The 21,629-nt window shown below is 38.5% G+C and overlaps 1 protein-coding gene across 1 annotated transcript; it reads right to left on the reverse strand.

Moving 5' to 3' along the window:
* Positions 1-1,476: 1,476 nt before the first annotated feature.
* LOC309823011 (uncharacterized protein C3orf85) lies at positions 1,477-17,409 on the reverse strand (the record flags this gene model as incomplete). Its single annotated transcript, XM_082655124.1, has 3 exons — positions 1,477-1,566; positions 3,103-3,236; positions 17,361-17,409. The coding sequence occupies 3 exons, from the start codon at positions 17,407-17,409 to the stop codon at positions 1,477-1,479; spliced, it is 273 nt and encodes a 90-aa protein (XP_082511250.1).
* Positions 17,410-21,629: the final 4,220 nt, after the last annotated feature.

Consider the following 21,629-nt stretch of genomic DNA (forward strand, 5'->3'; position numbering starts at 1 on the left):
AGCTTCTTGGCATCTGATTTTTGTTGCTGAAAAAGTGCTTAAGACTGTTTTAAGACCACATAAGACCAACTATGGTCTTGTGGGGGATGTTTCTATTTACCAGAAGAAATCCCTGAAGAGACCAGTTGACCTAGGTATACAGAGAAATAGACTTCTGAAGGCAAAAAGTCCACTTATCTGTGATTATGGGGGGCAGTCTTGGTGATTGGGTATATCATCTCTCAGTACTTCTCAAGCTAGAGTACTGAAGTATTCCATGGATATATGGGAAACTATAGGATAAATGTAGTCCAGTTTTCCATAGAGTCAATTTTTCAGCTTTATTGGAAAGATTAATAAAAGCACATGGCCAGTAAGTTTAAAATGTTATTTCTATCAGTTTTTTATAACTACAGAAAGTTTATTAGTGGTTACTAGGGGCTGGGGCATGGGGGGGTTGGGGAGTGACTGATAACGGGTGTGAGATTTCTTTAAAATTATTTCATAGTGAAGCAAACATAAATATATTACAGACCAGAATGCAAAACTTGCACAAATTTTACAAAATTGCTAAGGAAGACTTTACATATACGTGGCTTCCAGTGGATTTCTAATCATCATGTTTACCAGTATGAGTTAAGATTTGATTCTCTATTGCCCACAGCAATACAGCTTTTTTTTTTTTTTTTTACTTATTTACTTTTGGCTGCATTGGGTCTTCATTGCTGCATGTGGGCTTTCTCTAGTTGTGGCGAGAGGGGGCTACTCTTGGTTGTGGTGTACGGGCTTCTCGTTGCAGTGGCTTCTTTTGTTGTGGAGCACGGGATCTAGGCGCGCGGGTTTCAGTAGTTGTGGCGCACCGGCTTAGTTGCTCTGCAGCACGTGGGATCTTCCTGGACCAGGGCTCGAACCCGTGTCTCCTGCATTGGCAGGTGGATTCTTAACAACTGTGCCACCAGGGAAGTCTAGCAGTACAGCGTTGATTAAAAACAGTTTCAAAAATATGGTCTTGGAATAGACTGGCTTTAGGAAATGACAAGTATTGAAGAAAAGAGGAGAGGATGAGCTCCATTTGAGAGATCCCATTTCCTTCCTTGGATTAAAAGTGAACTAACTCTCCTAAAGAAGAGGTAATAGAAAGCCGGAGCTACGAACAGAGAGGTTTTTTTTCTTTTTGGACAGACAGTTTTAATGACACAACTGTTTTGTTTTATAGTTCCTTTTCCCATGAAAGCCCCTTTTTGGTAAATGTTATTACTACAGTCTCTATTTTAGTTCTCATTTTAAGAGCTACCATTTATTGAGAACTTCTAATTCTAGGTCTATATGTGGGTTTTCGTATTTACTCCTTTCAACAGCTCCATGAGGCAGACATAATAAATAACCTAGTAGACGGTATGGATTTGCCCTCAGGTCTCCAAAGCTGGTTGTTTGGGTACATCGCCACTTTTTGTCTCCCTCTATTCTTGCTATCCTGGTTTAACCAGCAAAGCACATTTACTGGGCAGTAGACATGTCAAGGGTGAAAGTATTCACATTCAGATAATACTGTGCTGTTGTTTTCAAAGCAGTCCATGTTTCATGAGCCTGCAACAAAAGGAAACTCAAGTCACGATCTCTGAGTATTTAGAACACATGTTGCATCAAGTATTCTGATTATCATGCAGGTATTCTCAAAAGACTGACAGAAATACAGTCGAAGAATAATACTGAGTAAGGTTTGGTTTTCACACTTTTAGTGACCTGTTTACTTCGGTGCTCAAATGTTTTGCAGTATGTGAGGGGCCACAGTATGAACAAATGTAGTAGGGTCTTGTTACATTATGGTATCTGTCAGTTGATTACAGCAATGGTCTACAATTATAGGCAGGAGTGTGCTTGAAAATTTCAATATTCCATAAAGAAGACACAGTCTACCAGCTTATGTAATTATTTAATTTGCTGAATAAACAAATGTCTTGTTTTAATACTTCTACATGATGCCTGTTGGAGAAAAACAGATATAAAACTAAATGCATTATTCAAGCTGGTGGTTTTCATCAACAAATGCTAAGCAGAAACTGATCCTAGTGGATGAGCTAAAACCCAGCCAAGCAGAATAAGGATAGGACCCAGGCCCCAGAAGAACAAAGACTTCAGTTTCTTTATGACATGATACAACCCTCATGCCTGATGATAGTGAGAGCCTGATACATGTGAAAAGAAAGAAAAATAAGTGAAGGAATTAATTAAATTATTAATTGTACATTTTTGTTTTCTAAGTTGCTAAATTGTAGAGGGAAATCATGAATAATTGAAATTCTCAGATAATTCAGCAGCTTCATTTGACCCGGAGTTTCAATGTCATCTTCCATCAAAAAGGTAAGCATGAAATAAAACTGGCTAATGAAAGTTTCTTCTTTGTTTCTCTTGGGGTGAGAATATAAGTAAGTAGGAAAATGTACAAGAAGCAAGCAAATGAAGGAATGACATTAAAGGCTTAGATAATTATCATGGAGGAAAATTAGTTACTGAACAGCTAAGGGGGAACTGAAATGTGATAATGGTCCATCCATCTACCTACCCAAACATGTAATAATTAGTTCACTGAAACTTGAGAATAATGACCTTGATGGATAAGACAAGCACCTTACCTTTGTAGTCTAGCTAGGGAGATTGGGTACATACGACAAATAATTCCAGGGTGACATTTGAGAGCTATTCACATGTGAACAGCCTGCAAAGGGGAGAGAAAAAGGAAGGACAAATGCCTTCCTGGGAAGAAGGAAAAAGCTTCAGAAAGGAGGGACATTTGATCTTAGTCTTGAAAGAGGAGGTGGAATTTACCAGATGAAAGCCACTCCATGGGGAGGGAAAAGCAGGTATAGCTCAGGGCAGCTAGAGAGAAAAACTAGGAATTGGGCTGGTGGTATGTTAATGCCAGCTGAAACCATGCCTATTTAAAAAGAGAGATGGCGTGTATGTATAACTGAATCACTCTGTTGTACACCTGAAACTAACACAACATTGTTAATCAACTGTACTCCAATATAAAATAAAAAGTTTAAAAAATAAAAAAATTAAATTAAAAAAATAAAATAAAAAGAGAGATGGTGAAAGGCCATTTGTTTCTAATGCAAATACCTGATCAGTCAGTGTGTTTCCCCATGTATTCGGACTGTGATCTGGGTTCCAGTAATCCTGAAAATATATGTGTCTTTTCAGATGTAGGAACTGGTTTGATGGGTCCTCCAATAAAAATGGTGCTCCCAACGCTCCTGTAATTGAGTCCAAAAGCACAGCATCTCTTAAGGCAATGTTTTACATTTCAGTGTTTCCTCTTAAAGAAACTGTGTCCTTTTAAAGCAGCTGTGGTCTTTGGGAGGATGGACAACTGAGAAGGAAACTCTGGAAAAGCTATGCCCTGGGGGAGAAGGCTGCTCCTCACTCCTGTGGCATCATTGTACTGTCACAACCCTATGTGACCTGCATATCGTACAGCATGAAAACCAGTGCTGTGTGGTGGTGGAGAAGATTTTCAGAGTTTCTGTTCATGCATGGGAGCCTGCAGACTTAAATTCAAATTTCAGCTCTGTCACTTTTTTAGGCAAGTTGCTTAGTTTCTCTGAGCTCTAGATTTCTTGTCTGTAAAGGGTACAATAATAACACAGTAAGACAATAACAGCCTTACTATAAGGATTGGATACATTAATACATATAAACAACTTGGTTCAAACCTGGAAGTCTATAATCTTATTCTTGCTTTCCTAGCCTTCCAAAATAGAACATATCTTTCATTTTGAAGTAGACTGACCCAAATCTGACACTGTAGTTAAAATTGTTAACATTGATAGAGCCTTCTTTAAATCAAACAGGCCTGCATTTTCTATCTTCTTCCCACTCTAGAATTAAGAAAAAAAAATAATTTTTAAAACCCATACTTCTTTAGGATCTTGAAATTTTAACAGTCTATATTGTGCTTTCATTCTTTAAAAAACTGCAATCATGTTCAGAGTTGTAACTTGAATCAATATAAAGCAAGAACATATTCTTGACTTATTCATGATAACAATATAATCTGTTCATTTCTTGTGATAAAGAAGCATTTATTAAGAATCTAATTGTAAGTAATGTTACATTAGACACTCTACATCTTCATCATTAACAAGCCTTCATTGACCAATAATCTATAGATCAGGGTTACAGTGAGTTTTCTATACGATATGAAACCTCTCTTCTATAGGAGAGGGGATGAAGGGTCTAAGATACAAAATAAAACAAGGCAACACAGGATTTGATTGTGCTAAGGGAACTTAGGAGAAGGTGTTGATATGAAGCATTGGAGCACTGGAGCACAAGCAGACATTTTCATGGTCAGGGAAATTGCTTAGCCTATTCCTTGAAGAAAAGAATATATTTAGCATAATGGGAGAAGGGGCAAGTCTTTTAATTTGAAGCTGAAAGAATGATGTGAACAAAGGTATGACATTAGGAATCTAAAGACCAATGTCTGAAAACAATGGTTAGAGGTGGCTGGATTAGAGTTTTAAATAAATAAAGAAATAAGTTAACACTTATTGAGCATTATGCTGAATGTTCTACCTGAATTACCTTATTTAATACTCACAACAAACCTAAGAAGTGGTACTGTCTACTTTATTATGTAGACAAGGAAACTAAGGCACAGAAAAGTTACATAATATGTTCAAGGCTACAGAGCTAGTGGGAAGGGGAGATGGAATTCTCTCTTCAGAGCCACTGCACTATATTATTACTAAGAGAGAGGAATGCTTGGGACCAGATAACAGTAACAATAATTCTAAAAATGTCTTGTATTTACAGAAAAAAGGAAATAATCATTCTTTACACATTCCTTATGATCTCATGCTTTTCCAAGCTTGGCCTTGAGCTCTAAGCAGCATTCTCGTTATCAGCTCTAGTATTTCTACTTTAATTTGTCAATCTAGTCAGCTCTAGTTCTAAACAGATATTGAAAATGACAGCCTCTCTGGATATTATACATCAATCAAGCTGCCTCTGAGTGCAAAACACTGTACTACTAATGGAGGATTGAAAAATGAGTCAGGGGACTTCCCTCGTGGTGCAGTGGTTAAGAATCCGCCTGCCAATGCAGGGGACACGGGTTCAAGCCGTGGTTCGGGAAGATCCCACATGCTGCGGAGCAGCTAAGCCTGTGCACCACAACTACTGGGCCTGCGTGCCACAACTACTGAAGCCCGCGGACCTAGAGTCCATGTTCTGCAACAAGAGAAGCCACTGTAATGAGAAGCCCGTGCGCCACAATGAAGAGTAGCCCCCATTCGCCGCAACTAGAGAAAGCCTAAATGCAGCAACAAAGACCCAATGCAGCCAAAAATAAATAAGGAAATAAATAAATTTTTTTAAAAAAGAACAAAGGAGAATGACTCAGATGTATTGTCCATTTATAAAATGTTAGCAATTTTATTTATTCAATGATTTAAAAATAAAAAGCCAATGTCAGCTTCAGAAGATAATAGTAACAGATGCCAGAAGTAATACTGACCCGCTGTTAGGTAATCTAATCAATATAATCAAACTAGCATGTCTGTGGAAGCTATCCTCTAAGATGACCCCCAAAGATCACTGCCTCCTAGTATTCCTATCCTGGGTTGTCCCCTCTTTCACTTAGTAGGGTTGACATGTATAACCACAGGATAGTGAGGCAATGACAGTGTGTGATTTCTGTGGCTAAGACATAAAAGACATTACAGCTCCTGCCGTGCCCCGCTCTTGGATCACTTGCTCTAAAGGCAGTCAGCTGCCATGTGTGAGGGCACTCAAGCAGCCCTGAGGGAGAGACCCCCATGTCAAAGAACTGAAGTGTCCCACCAACAGTCATGTAAGTGAACCACCTGGGAATCTGATGCTTTTGCTCCAGTCAAACCTAAAGAAGACTACAGCCCCCATTAATGTCTTTACTGCAACCTCATGAGAGACCCTAAGTCAGAACCTAAGACACTTCCAAATTGCTGACCCTTAGAGACTGTGAAATAGTAAGTGTTTATTGTTTTAAGCTGCTAAGGTATGGGGAAATTAGTTATGCTGTAGCAGATAACTAATACAATGAATTATAAGCACTAACAAATGTCAAGGTAAATTGTTAATCACCAGAGTTGAGACTAGGATGAAGTGAGGTCAGTACGGCATAAAATATAAGAAGGAATTAACTCACATAGAAAATGAACTTATGGTAACCAAAGGGGATAGCAGGGGAGATGGAGGGACAGAGAGATAAAACAACAAGGACCTACTGTTTAGCACAGGAAACTCTACTCAGTAGCTTGTAATAACCTATAATGGAAAAGAATCTGAAAAAGAACATATATATGTATAACTGAATCACTTTGCTGTACACTTGAAACTAATGCAACATTGTAAATGTACCTCAATTAAAAAAATACAAAAAAAGAAGGAATTAACTCTTAAGGTTATACAAATTTTGTGCCATAAGACCTCCACTTGCCTCACCCTACTTCCTACTCTGAAAATCATCATTGCATGGAAAGACAAACAATAAATAATCCTTGCCACTAAGGAACTCACATTATATTCAGAGTTTTAAAATAATTATAAAAAGATATATTGTGACTAGGTATCTGAAGGGGGAGTGATTAATTCCAATATTGGCAGGAAGACCTCACAGAGAAGTTGGTTCTGAGTTAACCTTCAAAGGATGTAAAGTTTCCACAGCCAGGAGGAAGGGAGTGGAAGCAAAAAGCATACATGTCAGGCTGAAGAAGCTTGGAGAGCCGAGGAACAGAGGATCAGAGTAAGGCACATGTTCAATGACCCTCGCTTTGCCAATGTGATTGAAAGGTAGGGTTGTTTGTGGTGTAGATGTGTCAGAGATAATGTTGGAAAGATAAGCTGGAGCTCCATTTGGAAGGATTATTGCCATCATACCAAGGAGTTTGGACTTTATAAATAATTATCATTTCTGAACAAGAAAAATGATAGGATAGATATACTTTCAAAATTGTTTTATTGTGATAAAATATACATAACATAAAACTTACCATTTGAACCATTTTTCTGGGGTTTTATCTTGTTCCTTCATCTGGTACATAGCCCTCTGCCTTTTCATCTTGTCTATCTTTCTATGAATGTGGTTTTTGTTCCACAGGCTGCAGGACTGTAGTTCTTCTTGCTTCTCTGAACCATTTTTTTTTTTTTTTTTTTTTGCGGTACGCGGGCCTCTCACTGTCGTGGCCTCTCCCGTTGCGGAGCACAGGCTCCGGACGCGCAGGCTCAGTGGCCATGGCTCACGGGCCCAGCCGCTCTGCGGCATGTGGGATCTTCCCAGACCGGGGCACAAACCTGTGTCCCCTGCATCGGCAGGCGGACTCTCAACCACTGCGCCACCAGGAAAGCCCTGAACCATTTTTTATTGTACAATTCAATGGCATCAAATGTATTCACAGTGCTATGCAACCATCACCACTACCTCCAGACTTCATCATCCCCAGTAGAAACTCTGTACCCTTTAAACAATAACTCCCGTTACCCTCTCCCCCAGGCCCTTGTAACCACCATTTACTTTCTGTCTCTATGAATTTGCTTATTCTAGGTACCACAAGTAAGAGGAGCCATGCAACCTTTATCCTTTTGTGTCTGACTTACTTCACTTAGCATAACATCTTCAAGGTTTACCCATGTTGTAGCATAGGCCAGCGTTTCATTCCTTTCTAAGGCTGAATAATATTGTGTATGTATATGCCAACATTTTGTTTATCTATTCACAGGTTAACCTTTGCAAAGTCCTTTGTCAGTGTTGTGGAGGACAGGTGGTAAAAGGAAGAGAGCAGAGTGAGAGATACAAAGTCGGATGCTCTTCGAATAGTCCAGATGAGAGATTAGTAGGACCAGAATCAGGTAAGTGACAGCAGGAATGGGAAGACAGGATTGATTTGGAGAGAACAGGAAACTCTCATTCATTTGGGCTGATTTCTGTGGATGAACCAGCATCAAAACTTTGGTTTTACCTGGGATGTGTTAATAGGCGACTTTTCAAATTTCTCTTCATTCTTTTTGAAGAAAATGTGTCAGTTACAGTGTTACATGTTTAATGTAGATTTGTTCTGTTAAAAAAAGGGAAACAAAGGTAGTGGCTAGGGAAGTAGACCCAATACCATCAATATCTAATAAATATTTCTAAAAAAACTATGTTTAGAATATAATTTACAGCCACATAAGAAATTACAGTAATTGCTTAAAATAGTGTTACTTGGAATCATCCAAAAGTAAAACCAATATTCTGTACCATAATTATCCTGGTGCATTGTACAATAACTAAGAAAAAAATGCTATTCATAAATCTTAGCAGAGAGGCATGCTTTAAAATATAAGCCATAGGGGCTTCCCTGGTGGTGCAGTGGTTGGGAGTCCGCCTGCCGATGCAGGGGACACGGGTTCGTGCCCCGGTCCAGGAGGATCCCACATGCCGCGGAGCGGCTAGGCCTGTGAGCCATGGCCGCTGAGCCTGCGCGTCCGGAGCCTGTGCTCTGCAACGGGAGAGGCCACAGCAGTGAGAGGCCCGTGTACCGCAAAAAAAAAAAAAAAAAAGCCATAGCTATTTTAAGCTCTAATAATTCTGTCTTTTGTAAATCTTCCGTCTCTTTGCTCATGGAAAATGTTCCATCTCTTCTTCCCCCCACCTCCCAGAACAAATTTTCTACCTCAGCATTATGCACCCAACAGGCACCCAATAAATATTAATTGGTGGTGATAACATCACCCATGAGAGAGACAGAAAGCAGTATTTATTATCTTACTTCACAAATGAGAAAATTGATACACGGAGTTGAAATGACTCACTCGAGGTCACATAGTAAGTCAGTGGCAGGGCTGGAAATAAAATGGAAGTAATATAGAAGGGCATGCTATTATCCTCTCTGCTTGAGAAATTTCCCCTCCCTTTTTCATTCTGCCTTTTCAACCTTGAAAGTTAGTGAGAGCAAGATGAGAGTTTTGTGTTTGTAAGCCTAGATAATACTGCTGGGGATTGAAACTGAACCCTGAGTTTTATTATTCTTTCGGTTTTTAAATATGTGTATGTGTGTGTGTGTGTGTGTGTGTGTGTGTGTGTGTGTTTTAATGTAGGCAGTATCAGCCAGGTTAGTTTTAAACTTTATAATCATAAGCTGTAAAAATAATCTTCCTCTCTTCCTTTCCAACTCCCTATATACCCTCCTTGCTTTCATGCTGTATCACAGTCAGTTGTAATAGGACCTGTCAAGCTTCGTCCTATTATCTAAACATTTCTGGAATATCCTCTGCAGAAAAGTCTGTATGGCAGAAATAAGGCAGACACTTAAGAGTGTGGAGAGATTTGAGATCACAGCTCTCCCCATGCAAGCCCAGAAGGATCAGAGATCCAGAGTCACTTGTTACTCCTGCATCTCCATTTTATGCTCTGCAAAACAAGGCTGGATCATATGATCTCTTTCAGCTCTAATATTTTGAACTGGAATATATTCATAACAAATAGGTCCTTAACTGAAAATTTCTTTCACTTTATGGTATTATATCATTGGAAGCATACAGAATATGCTAAGTGGGCACAGCCCCTACTACTGTCAAGGAATTTACATGCTGAGACTTATTTCTGTCTGAACTGAGACAGAAATAAGTGAAAGGGAAGTCAAAATAGACCTGGCCAATAATTAAAGCAAAACAAATAAAAATGTATTCTCATTAGGCACAAAGAGATGAGTGCCCATCACGGGCTGATAGGCAATGTGGAAGTAAGGGAAGCTATATAATTAGAAGTGGAAAGACTTCCTATGTTGCCATTGCCCAGGGGAGGTTGAAAAAGAGTCTTTAAATTTGATAATGGGGAAATGACTGAATAGTCTATATACTATGCTCATGACCATGAAATGATCTATATATTATACTCATAACTGTTCCTACTTATGGTAAGAACCTACACACTGAAAAGATCAGAAAGCCTGATGTGCAACTTAAGACGCAGAATGAAAGGGCAGAGTCTGATGGCAGATTCCTTTTTCTCCCATGCAGAGGGGTCTCATTTAGAGCTCCCTCTTGGTAAATCCAAGAGACATAACTTGGCATGTCCAGCTCATTCTTCCTTTTTCTTCTTGAGAGTGAGCTGCCCTTTCTCAGAACTTGCTGTTCTGGTTCTGCAACCTGAAATCGTATATAAAATTCGCCCAATTCTGGGGTCCCGTCACCTGGCCCTGTACGTACTTGTACTATGCTACATTTTCCTAGTTAGCCTCTCAGTGATAAAGGAAATGGGTTGCTTTACATAATCAACTCTGGTTTATTTCTCAACTTGACTCAGGACTCAGAAGGGGAGTGTTGTGTGTCAGAAGGTGTCAGAGAATCCAACAGGTGTGTTGTCACAGAGCCTCACTAAGAAACAGGGAAAAAAAAAAATTAAAAAAAGAGCATAGACCAGGGCACTCAACTAGCAGGAGCTTGTCATCCCTGGATGGCTGCAGCTGTAAACTCCTTCCCTCATGTAACCTTCAATGTCTATGAAGGATTCGATGGGGACAAAAGACACTAGAAGTCTGGTAGATTCACAGGATAGGCTGTCATCTAGCTATTTCCCTTAGATGCTGGGTGATATTGAAGTTTGTAGTGGAGCTGGAGATTAGCAGTACAGTCCTGCCACAAGCTCAAAAATACTTAGGAATGGGATTCTGCAAGTAAAGCACTTAGCACTCAGTATAAGCAAGTAAAGAATAATACTTTTTTATTTACTATTTTGTTGGACTGAGTCTCCGTACCTGTCCTTAACATGTTTATGTCTTTAAAAAAAGATGAAATAAGTGCCCAGGCAATTATGTGTGCTTATAAATTAAGTACTAAAATAAAGTATAAATGGTCACTAGTAATTAAGTACAAAAAAAGGATGGGGAGTAAAGGATATACAGATGTCTTGGAAATATGATAAAATTTTCAAAGATCTCTCTAATTGTAGGAGAAATTTTATAATTTTGTGAGAGATTAAAATACGCATGTTTAGGTTCATATTTTTTGGACTTGAATATTCTCTGTGTTGTAAAGAATTTTCTTTACAAATAACGAAATTGTTATTTTTTTCCTTCCCACTCTAAACTTTAGTCACTGACACAAAACTTTGTGGCAGAAGATTGAAGAGTTGTATTTTAGTATAATAGATTCTCTCACTTGGCTGAAATTCACATAAGGTTGAGAGAGAGAGAGGAGAAATTTGGATTGTGAGAGAAAAACTGTGAAGAAGAAAAAAAAGGATGAAGGAGAATAGAGAAATCAAGAAAAGAAATCAAAGGAAGGAGAGACGGAAGAAGGGAGGTTACAAAGGTTACAAACGGTGAAAAGCCATGGGGAAAGGGGCAGGGCAAATAGGGGAAGTACAGGCAGAAAACAATGAGGGTTGATGGAAGCAAACTGGAAAAAAAGAGGTGCTGAACTACAAGACCAGCTTACAAATCCCCATGGTTTTATTAAACTGTCTGTTAAAACACTTCGAAACTGAACTTTTAACTCAGGAACTTTGGCTTTATTGACGTTACCATTGGCTTTGGCTTTATTGACGTTACCATTGCCACTGTGTCGAGTACTTTGAAAAGCAAACAGAAACTGGTATTACCTGAGTTTAACTTCAATCTGTTTTAACCCGCTCTCAGTGCACTAACATACACCCACATACGTGCTCACACACATGGCACTGGCACGTCTTTTATTTGTTCTGAATATTATTTGACCCTGGCACGTCTTTTATTAGTTCTGAATTTTGTGGACAGAGACATCTGTGACTCACAAAAGGCAGCATTTTATATGATTCAATCAGTGGTGACCCCTTCTGTGTCACTGCCTATGTGTGTGTGGATGGGATTCCCAACTCTAGAGCCATGACCAATGGTGGCACGTGGGTAGGAAAACAGTTTTTCTACAACATCAAGAGTGCTCAATGAACCTAGTCACGGGCAGTGGCATTTTTTCTCCCACCAGGTTATTTTCCAGTTTACTCTCACTACCCACCTCTTTGACAGCATCAGTCAATCTTAAGCCAAAGTGAGTAGGTAAAATTAAGAACAAAATCTTTTTTTTATATATATAGTTCCCATCTGGTTAGGTAATACCTTTCAAAATTGAGTTCTTTTTTTTTTTTTATTTGGTTGCGTCAGGTCTTAGTTGTGGTGGCAGGCTCCTTAGCTGTGGCATGCAAACTCTTAGTCGCGGCATGCATGTGGCATCGTTTCCCGATCAGGGATCGAACCTGGCTCCCCTGCCTTGGGAGCACAGAGTCCTATCCACTGCTCCACCAGGGAAGTCCCAAGAACAAAATCTTATATAATAAACTAAAACTATATCAGGGACTACAGGCTCTCCGAGGAAGTGGAGGGCTGCAGTGATGACTGAGAAGGTCCATTCCTTCTATGCAGAGAGGAAGGCAAAGGGAAGGATCAGAGGTGCTGACAGTGTTGTGGGGAAGAAAATGTGAGCTTAAAAGCTCTTGTCAAAAACAAACAAACAAACAAAAACAAACAAAATAACCTTTCAAGACAAAGAGGACTTGGTTACTAACTCTGGTTTGAAAAACAAGAGCTGGAACTATGCTAGAGAAACAGGCCAAAGGCAGTTTATTTCTTCCACTGTCTAAAACCAGAAGGCATACTTGTACTTTATGGACAGATCTGACCATAAGCCAACAATATGGGCGTGAACTCTCAAATTGTTTCATGGATGGGTCAATCCCAAGGACTGCTTTACTTACTCAGTGAAGCACTTTCCAAATATGTGCATTGTCCATATTTCCTCTTTATGAGAAATAAGGCTGTTTCATTTTTAAAAGTGCCCTGTTACAATACTACAAAACTATGGTAATCAAAACAGTATGGTATTGGCATAAAAACAGACATATGAGAATAGAGAGCCCAGAAATAAACCCACACACCTTCAATCAATTAATCTTTGACAAAGGAGGCAGGAATATACAGCAGAAAAAAGACAGTTTCTTCAGCAAGGGGTGTTGGGAAAGCTGGATAGCCACATGTAAATCAACGAAGTTAGTACATTCCCTCATACCATATACAAAAAATAATCTCAAAATGGTTTAAATACTTAAATATAAGACATGACACCATAAAACTCCTAGAAGAGAACATAGGCAAGACATTCTCTGACATAAATTGTAGCAGTGTTTTCTTGGTCAGTCTCCCAAGGCAAAAGATATAAAAGCAAAAATAAACAAATGAGGCCTAATTAAACTTAAAAGCTTTTGCATAGCAAAGGAAACCATAAACAAAATGAAAAGTCAACCTACAGATTGGGAGAAAATATTTGCAAACAATGCAACCAACAAGGGCTTAATTTCCAAAATATACAAACAACTCATACAACTCAATATCAACCAAACAAACAACCACATCAAAAAATGGACAGAAGACCTAAATAGATATTTCTCCAAAGAAGACATAGAGATGGCTGACAGGCACGTGAAAAGATGCTCAACATTGCTAATTATTACAGAAATGCACATCAAAGCTACAATGAGGTATCACCTCACACCAAGTTAGAATAGCCATCATCAAAATGTCTACAAATAACAAATGCTGCAGAGAGTGTGGAGAAAAGGGAACCCTCCTACACTGTTGGTGGGAATGTAAATTGGTGCAGCCACTATGGAGAACAGTATGGAGGTTCCTTAAAAAACTAAAAATAGAATTACTATATGATCCAGCAATCCCACTCCTGGGCATATATCCAGAAAAGATGAAAACTGTAATTTGAAATGATACATGCACCCCAATGTTCATACAATAGCCAAGACATGGAAGAAACCTAAGTTTCCATCAATGAATGAATAAAGAAGATGTGGTACATACATACAATGGAATATTACTTAGCCATAAAAAAGAATGAAATGTCATCTGCAGCAGCATGGATGGACCTAGAGATTATCATACGAAGTGAAGTAAGTCAGACAATGACAAATATCATATGATATCATTTATTTGTGGAATCTAAAAAATGATACATGTGAACTTATTTACAAAACAGAAATAGATTCACAGACATATAAAACAATCTTATGGTTACCAAAGGGGGAAAGGGAGAGAGAGAAATTAAGAGTTTTGGAGTAACAGATACACAGTATTGCATATAATGTAGATAACCAACAAGGACTTACTATATAACACAGGGAACTATATTCAATATCTTGTAATAAACTATAATGGAAAAAAACCTGAATTTGAATCACTTTACTATACACCTGAAACTAACACAACATTGTAAATCAACTATACTTCAAAAAAATTAAAAATTAAAATAAAAGTGCCCTGCTGAGGTGAAACAAGTTGAGTTTGGGGCTTTTCTTTAAATCAGTACAACTAGGAACTGTTCTTGATTATGTCCTGGTTTGGCTCTATTTTCTCAGATAAAATCACCCAGCTCCCTAACTTCTGACCTTTTCTTGTGGAACCAATGGCTACCATATTGGCTATATTACGTTTTTGGGAGGAGATCTTGTGTGCTCTGCTGCCTATCTGATGCCTGCATATCCCATATCTGGTACTGCAGTGACAGAGGGGACAGTTTGTGTGGCAGAAAGAAGAGTTTTGTTCACAGAAGACCTGGATGTAGAATTTAGATGTAAATCTGGCATTGATCATTTTTGTAAAAAAATTTTATTTATTTATTTTTGGCTGCATTGGGTCTTCATTGCTGCACGCAGGCTTTCTCTAGTTGCAGCGAGCCAGGATGCTCTTCATTGTGGTGCACAGGCTTCTCATTGTGGTGGCTTCTCTTGTTGTGGAGCACAGGCTCTAGGCTCAGGAGCTTCAGTAGTTGTGGCATGCGGGCTCAGTCGTTGTGGCTCCCGGGCTCTAGAGCACAGGCTCAGTAGTTGTGGCGCTCAGGCTTAGTTGCTCTGTGGCATGTGGCATCTTCCTGGACCAGGGCTCGAACCTGTGTCCCCTGCATTGGCAGGCGGATTCTTAACCACTGCACCACCAGGGAAGCCCCTGGCATCGACCATTGACCGACTGTGTAGCTTGGTCATTTAACTTCTCTAAGCCTCAGTTTCCTCTTTGTATGAGACTCATAACACCTATTTTCAGAGTGATTATGAGAGTTGAAGTAACATATGGAAAGGCCCTGACACATAATAAAGATTTAAAATAGTAATATTACTATTTGATGTCTTATTATAGGAGAAGGCAATTCTGGACCTAAATACTAAAGAGAGGATTTTTGTTTTGTTTTGTTTTTTAATCAAATCATGACACTTAGACTTCTAATTGTCTGACCAGGGAATCAGCCCCAATGTGTATAAGTTACTATTTTGAGAAAATCAGTAAAATAATATGGGGAATCTGCTCATAAATTTAATTACTTGAGTAGGCTCTTCATCATTTTGGGCTTCAGCATTACCACTAGGGAAATGGATAATGAGATCTTTTCCCTATTTACTTCGAATTAAGTTCTAGACAAAAATAATTTATTAGACAACTAATCTTTAACAGAGAAAAATTTTTTAAATAATAAAAATGAACTTTTAAAAATTGTTGTTTTGTTATGACAAGCAGAAGGGCTCCAGGGAAGTGCAGATGAATAGGCTACATTCTTAAATGAAAAAGGAGGGGGGGAGTGGGTGGGGAAAGAAAAAAGTTGGTTCAAGCTATTATTTCCTACTTTAGAGCTATGTGATTTAGAAAATGTCAGTTAAACTAGTTTTTAGTGTAGCAAATGAATCTGGTTCTAAAGACTGCAGTCCCCTCCTCTTGTAAGCAGTAAAGGATTCTTTCCTGAGATCTGAAGGGTTAATCCAGCAGTGTAAACATCCCTCTATCCTTGGATTCTGATCCTCAACTTGTTCTTTCATGAATTTCAACTACCTAATTTTACTTATTTATTTATCAATCAAGTAAAGTTAATCAAACCAGTCATCTTTATAGGTAGACATATTTTCATCTCATCTGGAGTCAAAGTTAATTCCAACTTGTTTTTAAAGAAAGTCAATGAAAGTCTGTTTACAGAACCATTTTCCTTTTGGCCGGTATTTTTTTTTTTTTTTTTTTTGCAGTACGTGGGCCTCTCACTGTTGTGGCCTGTCCCATTGCGGAGCACAGGCTCCGGACGCACAGGCTCAGCGGCCATGGCTTACGGGCTTAGCCGCTCCGCAGCATGTGGGATCTTCCCGGACCGGGACACGAACCCATGTCCCCTGTGTCGGCAGGCGGACTCTCAACCACTGCGCCACCAGGGAAGCCCCAGGCCGGTATTTTTGACTCTGCAGTGTTCACAGGTGAATGTGGACCAACTATAGTGCTTTTACCCTTGCGATCATCCACTATCACCCACTCTAAAGTCAGCTGCATGGACGAGTAGTTAAGGCAAAGCATTGTACTGATGGATTATAACCAGCCCCTGACTTCAGTTTCCAGTTACTCCTGAGACACGCTCTTAAACTGAGCCAGACTCACTTACGTCAGCTGGATGTGTGGGCTGTAACTGGGTGTGACTGTATTTGCCTTGATGATAACTGCTTAATAATAACTTGGCTAAAATTTGCTAAATCATTTGTTTAAACAGGTCCTAAATGCAAAGTGCAATACAGATGATTAAAGCTCTTTGTTAAAATTATTCATATGCTTAGGAATACAGGGCTAATCATATACACACATATAGATGTGTACACACATTTCTAGATTCATACTCTAAATATATATCTATATCTATCTGTGTGTGTATCTCAAGCGAAATACATATTTCTTTTGCTTGGGTCTCAAGCTTATCATAAAATTAGAAATTTATTATGATTTAAGCACCTTTATCAGAAGTATTTATAAATTATAAAGATTTAAGCATGAAAATAATTTACATCTTTATAAGTATTTGCAGTTTTGGATACAAAGTGACCTCTCAGTTCAATTCAGATATAAGCCACTGAGTTACTGGGTCACTTTGGCAGCAAATCATCTGGCCTTTGGTGCCTTCAGCACTTCTCTGAGCTACAGCTTGCCTAAAAGGTTAATGAATTCACACTCTCAAAGTCCCTTGAGGTTTCCACATAATTGTATCATGTAAGTATTACAGTTTATAAAAGACATTGAAAATTTTTCTTTGTTCAAAGAGCACTTCTTTGGAGGTAGCAGTTAAATAGACTTCTTAGCAACAATAGCGTGTTAATACATAATTAGGAATAGAATGATTGCGCATACAGTTAACACTAACATGTCCAAATCCACAGCATGACATAGTAGTTTGGTTTCCCCAACGCTTTAGAATCGGTCTATGAACAAAACATGTTTGTTCATTTCTTTAAAAAGTCAAAAGGGGTTATCAATCAACCTAACAGTTGTAAAAGATATGGTAAAAAAGAAAAAGAAATAGGCTCTTACCTATAAGCAGTGTTGAACACAGGGCCACTTGAAGCATTTTATAGGCCATGATCCTGTTTTGGAAAGAAAAGATTTATTTATTTTAATTTAGACTGAGCAAAGCTTTAGGGCATATGGGGTACTTTCCAGGAATATGAAGCATTTGCTGCATACCTGGAGGCCCTATGAGCTGAGACAATTCAGAGAGGCTGCTGCATGCATGAGATGGCCTTTTTATATAACTCCTACCTTTTTACCCTTTGGACTTTTTGAACTGACTTTTTACAGGCTGTTCTTATATGGGCTGTGTGTTTATTCACTAATTTTACCAGACTAATGTAATGTTAAAAAACATACCACAACAAAACAAAAAAGGTGAAAAAACTGGATCACTTACACATCGCTGTGGGGATAGAAAATGGTACAGTCACTTTGGAAAACAGTTTGGCAGTTTCTTACAAATCTGAGCATACAACTAACCATACAACCCAGCAACTGCACCACTAGGGATTTATCTCAGTGAAATAAAAACTTGTGGGGCTTCCCTGGTGGCGCAGTGGTTGGGAGCCCGCCTGCCGTTGCAGGGGACACGGGTTCGTGCCCCGGTCCGGGAAAATCCCACATGCCGCGGAGCGGCTAGGCCCGTGAGCCATGGCCGCTGAGCCCGCGCTTCCGGAGCCTGTGCTCTGCAACGGGAGAGGCCACAACAGTGAGAGGCCTGCGTACCGCAAAAAAAAAAAAAAAAAAAAAATTGTGTTCTTACGGAAACCTGTATAAGAACGTTCACAGCAGCTTTATTAGTAATAGGCAAAAACTGGAAACAACCCAGATGTCCTTAACAGATCTACACCATGGATTACTACTCAGCAATAATAATATAATAAAAACTATCGATAGACACAAGAACTTGGATAAATCTCTAGGGAATTATGATGAGTAAAAATAGCCAATCTCAACTGGTTACTTCCTGTATGATTCCATTTATATAACCTTCTTGACATGACAAAATTATAGATGAAGAACGTTTTAGTATTTATTAGGGATTAGGGATGGAGGCAGTTGGGTGTGGTTATAAAAGGGCAATACAAGGGACTCTTGTGGTGGTGGAACTATTCTGTATCTTGACTGGTGGTGGATTTGTGAACATAAACATGATGCAATTGTATCATCTTCTTAGATTCCACATGTAAGTGATACAAATTAACTGATTTACAAAACAGAAACAGACTCACAGACTTCGAAAACAAATTTTTTTAAAGATTTTTTTTTTGATGTGGACCATTTTTAAAGTCTTTATTGAATTTGTTACAATATTGCTTCTGTTTTATGTTTTGGCATGTGGGATCTTAGCTCCCTGACCAGGGATCAAACCTGTACCCCCTGCATTGGAAGGTGAAGTCTTAACCACTGGACCGCCAGGGAAGTCCCCCAAAACAAATTTATGGTTACCAAAGGGAAAGGTGGGGAGGAGGGATAAATTAGGAGTTTGGGATTAACATATACCCACCACTATATATAAAATAGATAATCAACAAGGACCTACTGTATAGCACAGGGAACTATACTCAATATTCTGTAATAACCTATATGGGAAAAGAATTTGAAAAAGAATGGATATATGTATATGTATAACTGAATCACTTTGCCCTACACTTGAAACTAACACACACACACACAAAACATGATAAAATTGCATAGAACTAAATACACCTCTCTCCATCTCTCTTACATACACACACACACGCACACACACACACACACACAAATGACTACATATAAGACTGAGGAAATCTGAATAGGATTAGTAGATATATCAATGTCAACATCCTGGTTGTGATACTGCACTGCATTATCGTTTTGTAAAACATTACCACTGGGGGAAGCTCAGTGAAGGTCACATGGGATTTCTCTGTATTATTTCTTACAAGTGCAAATGCTTCTATAGATCTAAAAATAAAAAGTTTAATTAAAAACAAAGGAATGTTTAACTGAGTGGTAAAATTTGCTTGTTTCCAACAAAAGTGTATAATGAATACAATCAGAACACTTTTTTTATTTTGATTTTTCAAAGAATTCCCTTTTTCAGTGGCATGATTAACAGTTAAATGAATAATTTCATCATCATACAGTTTATTTGTAACAGAAACTATGCATCTTTTAGCCAGTCTCATCAAGTTTATGCAATATGTAACAAGTAAGGTGTAGGGATAGAAAAGTGGTAGGAGATGACTTTCTGGATGTTTACCTTTGAATCATAGAGTGTTTAGAAACCTGGATCTACCTAGCTGGGAGCTGTGCTTCCAATTACTGATGGAGGGCTTGGGAAGACAGGTATCTGGAAATAAGCACAGAAGAGTCTTGGCAGCCTATCCCATGTGTCCATCTAGAAAAGATTTTGTTGGTGCAACAGCTACTGCCACATTTCTGTAAGCCTCCTTGTTTATTACTTGATGGAGTGGTATAAATAGGCACCTGTGTGATAGACTAGAAGAACCTCAAGAAAACCAAAGGGAAAGTACTTTCTTGTTATTTAAAGTTTATAGAACCAAAGGAGAAATTCATCTTTCCCTCTTCTTCTCTTCTTTCCATCATTCTTCAACTTTTGACACCTAAAATGAGCCTTGTCTGGAGGAGGGATGGGAGCAGGGCTGCATCCTATCTCTTTTACTTCTTTCACAAAATGGGTCATTAGTTATTTTGGCTGAAGTGTATAATGCAAGTGTAAAGTAATAATAATTCTTCCATAAATTATATATACAGTCTCATTGAATCCTAGTGACAATTTTATGGTGAAGGTATCATCATTTTACAGATGGGTAAACTGAGGCTCAGAGAGATTTAATAACTTGTTGAAGGAGTGTCCAGAAATTACAGGGTGAAACTTTGAAGCAGAAGTAGAGCGCTGCTTGTGCTTAGAGGCAAAAGCCAGTGAAAGGAAACAAATTAAGGTGAATGTGACCCCAATTTGGCCCACAGGTGAAGGTGGCCTCAGCAACTCAGGTTCGCAAGGGAAGTAAAGGTATTTGATCCTTCATGGGCCAGAAAATCTTGTCCTTCCTGGTGAATGAAGCCATCTCTGATCCCCCCAAATCAGATTTGGCTGCTCTTTCTTACATTTGCGTATCCTTAGTACATAGGCCATCACTCCCTGTATTATGGTTATGTATGTACATTTCAATGTTCCTGAGTAGATTACACGCTTCTTGAAGGCTGGTGCTGCATCTTACTCCTATTTGTATGCCTTCAGCACCTAGCACAGGACCTTTCATACAATAGCTTCATATAATAGACCTCAATAAACATGATTGAACTTTGAACTTAATTGAATCAACTGATTCAAATTAAATTGAACTGCGTTAAACTGAGTCAGCATTTTCCTGCACTAGTCTATCAATATACAGCCTTATCCTACTGGCAGCAAAACAAAACAAAACAAAAAACAGAACTAAAATGTAGCTGTTTTGTTTTTATGTTAAGCTTTGGTTTTTGAAGTGTTCCCTATAACTTGTCTCTTCTTATGATCTATGAAAGAAAAAAGCTAGATCCATAAAAATTGGTAATCTTAATTATAAAGACATAGAAATGCTCTTGGAAATGAAACTGGAATATCTATATTTGAAAAACAGAAATATCAAGTGGCATGAATTAATGAAACTCACCAATGGAGTCTGTTTACAACTTTGATGCTTTATATTTAGAAATTATTACTCTAATATGGTCTGATAGACCTTGGTAATATCCCATGGCCTCTTCCATATCAGTGAAATATAAATGTTAGAAGAAAAATGTGTGAAATCAGATCTAATACTATAAAAAAAATTTTTTTAACAAGAAAATAAAGAAAATTTTATTCTACCAAGGAGCAAACTCAATTTAGTTTCTGCTCTGAGTCATGCTACAAATGCAATCAGACCCAACAAATTGCAAAGCTTTGTAGAATGCAATGCTCATGTATAAAATTCTGATAAGAAGTGATGGGGAGCATGGTACAGCCTAGCATGATTCAATGACATCATCAGCATCATGAAAAGGTGGAAGGTTAGTCAACGTGTTGAAGGAGAGGGTACTATCCTTTATAAACATTGTACTGAGCTTTCAGCAGCATTCAACCTATTGAAAATAAGCTGGTGATAGCACTCAGTTTTGTGAAGTTATTTGAGATTCTCAAAGAGTTACTACCTGAGAACAAAATTTTACCATAGCACCTGGTAAAGGGGTCAGTTTTAAACTGATTTGACTGCAAATGGGTTTGATATAGTTTGTATTCTAAGATAGAGTATTAACATGTCA

The sequence above is a fragment of the Grampus griseus genome (genome assembly GCF_964374135.1).
Source record: "Grampus griseus genome assembly, chromosome: 5".
NCBI lineage: Eukaryota > Metazoa > Chordata > Mammalia > Artiodactyla > Delphinidae > Grampus > Grampus griseus.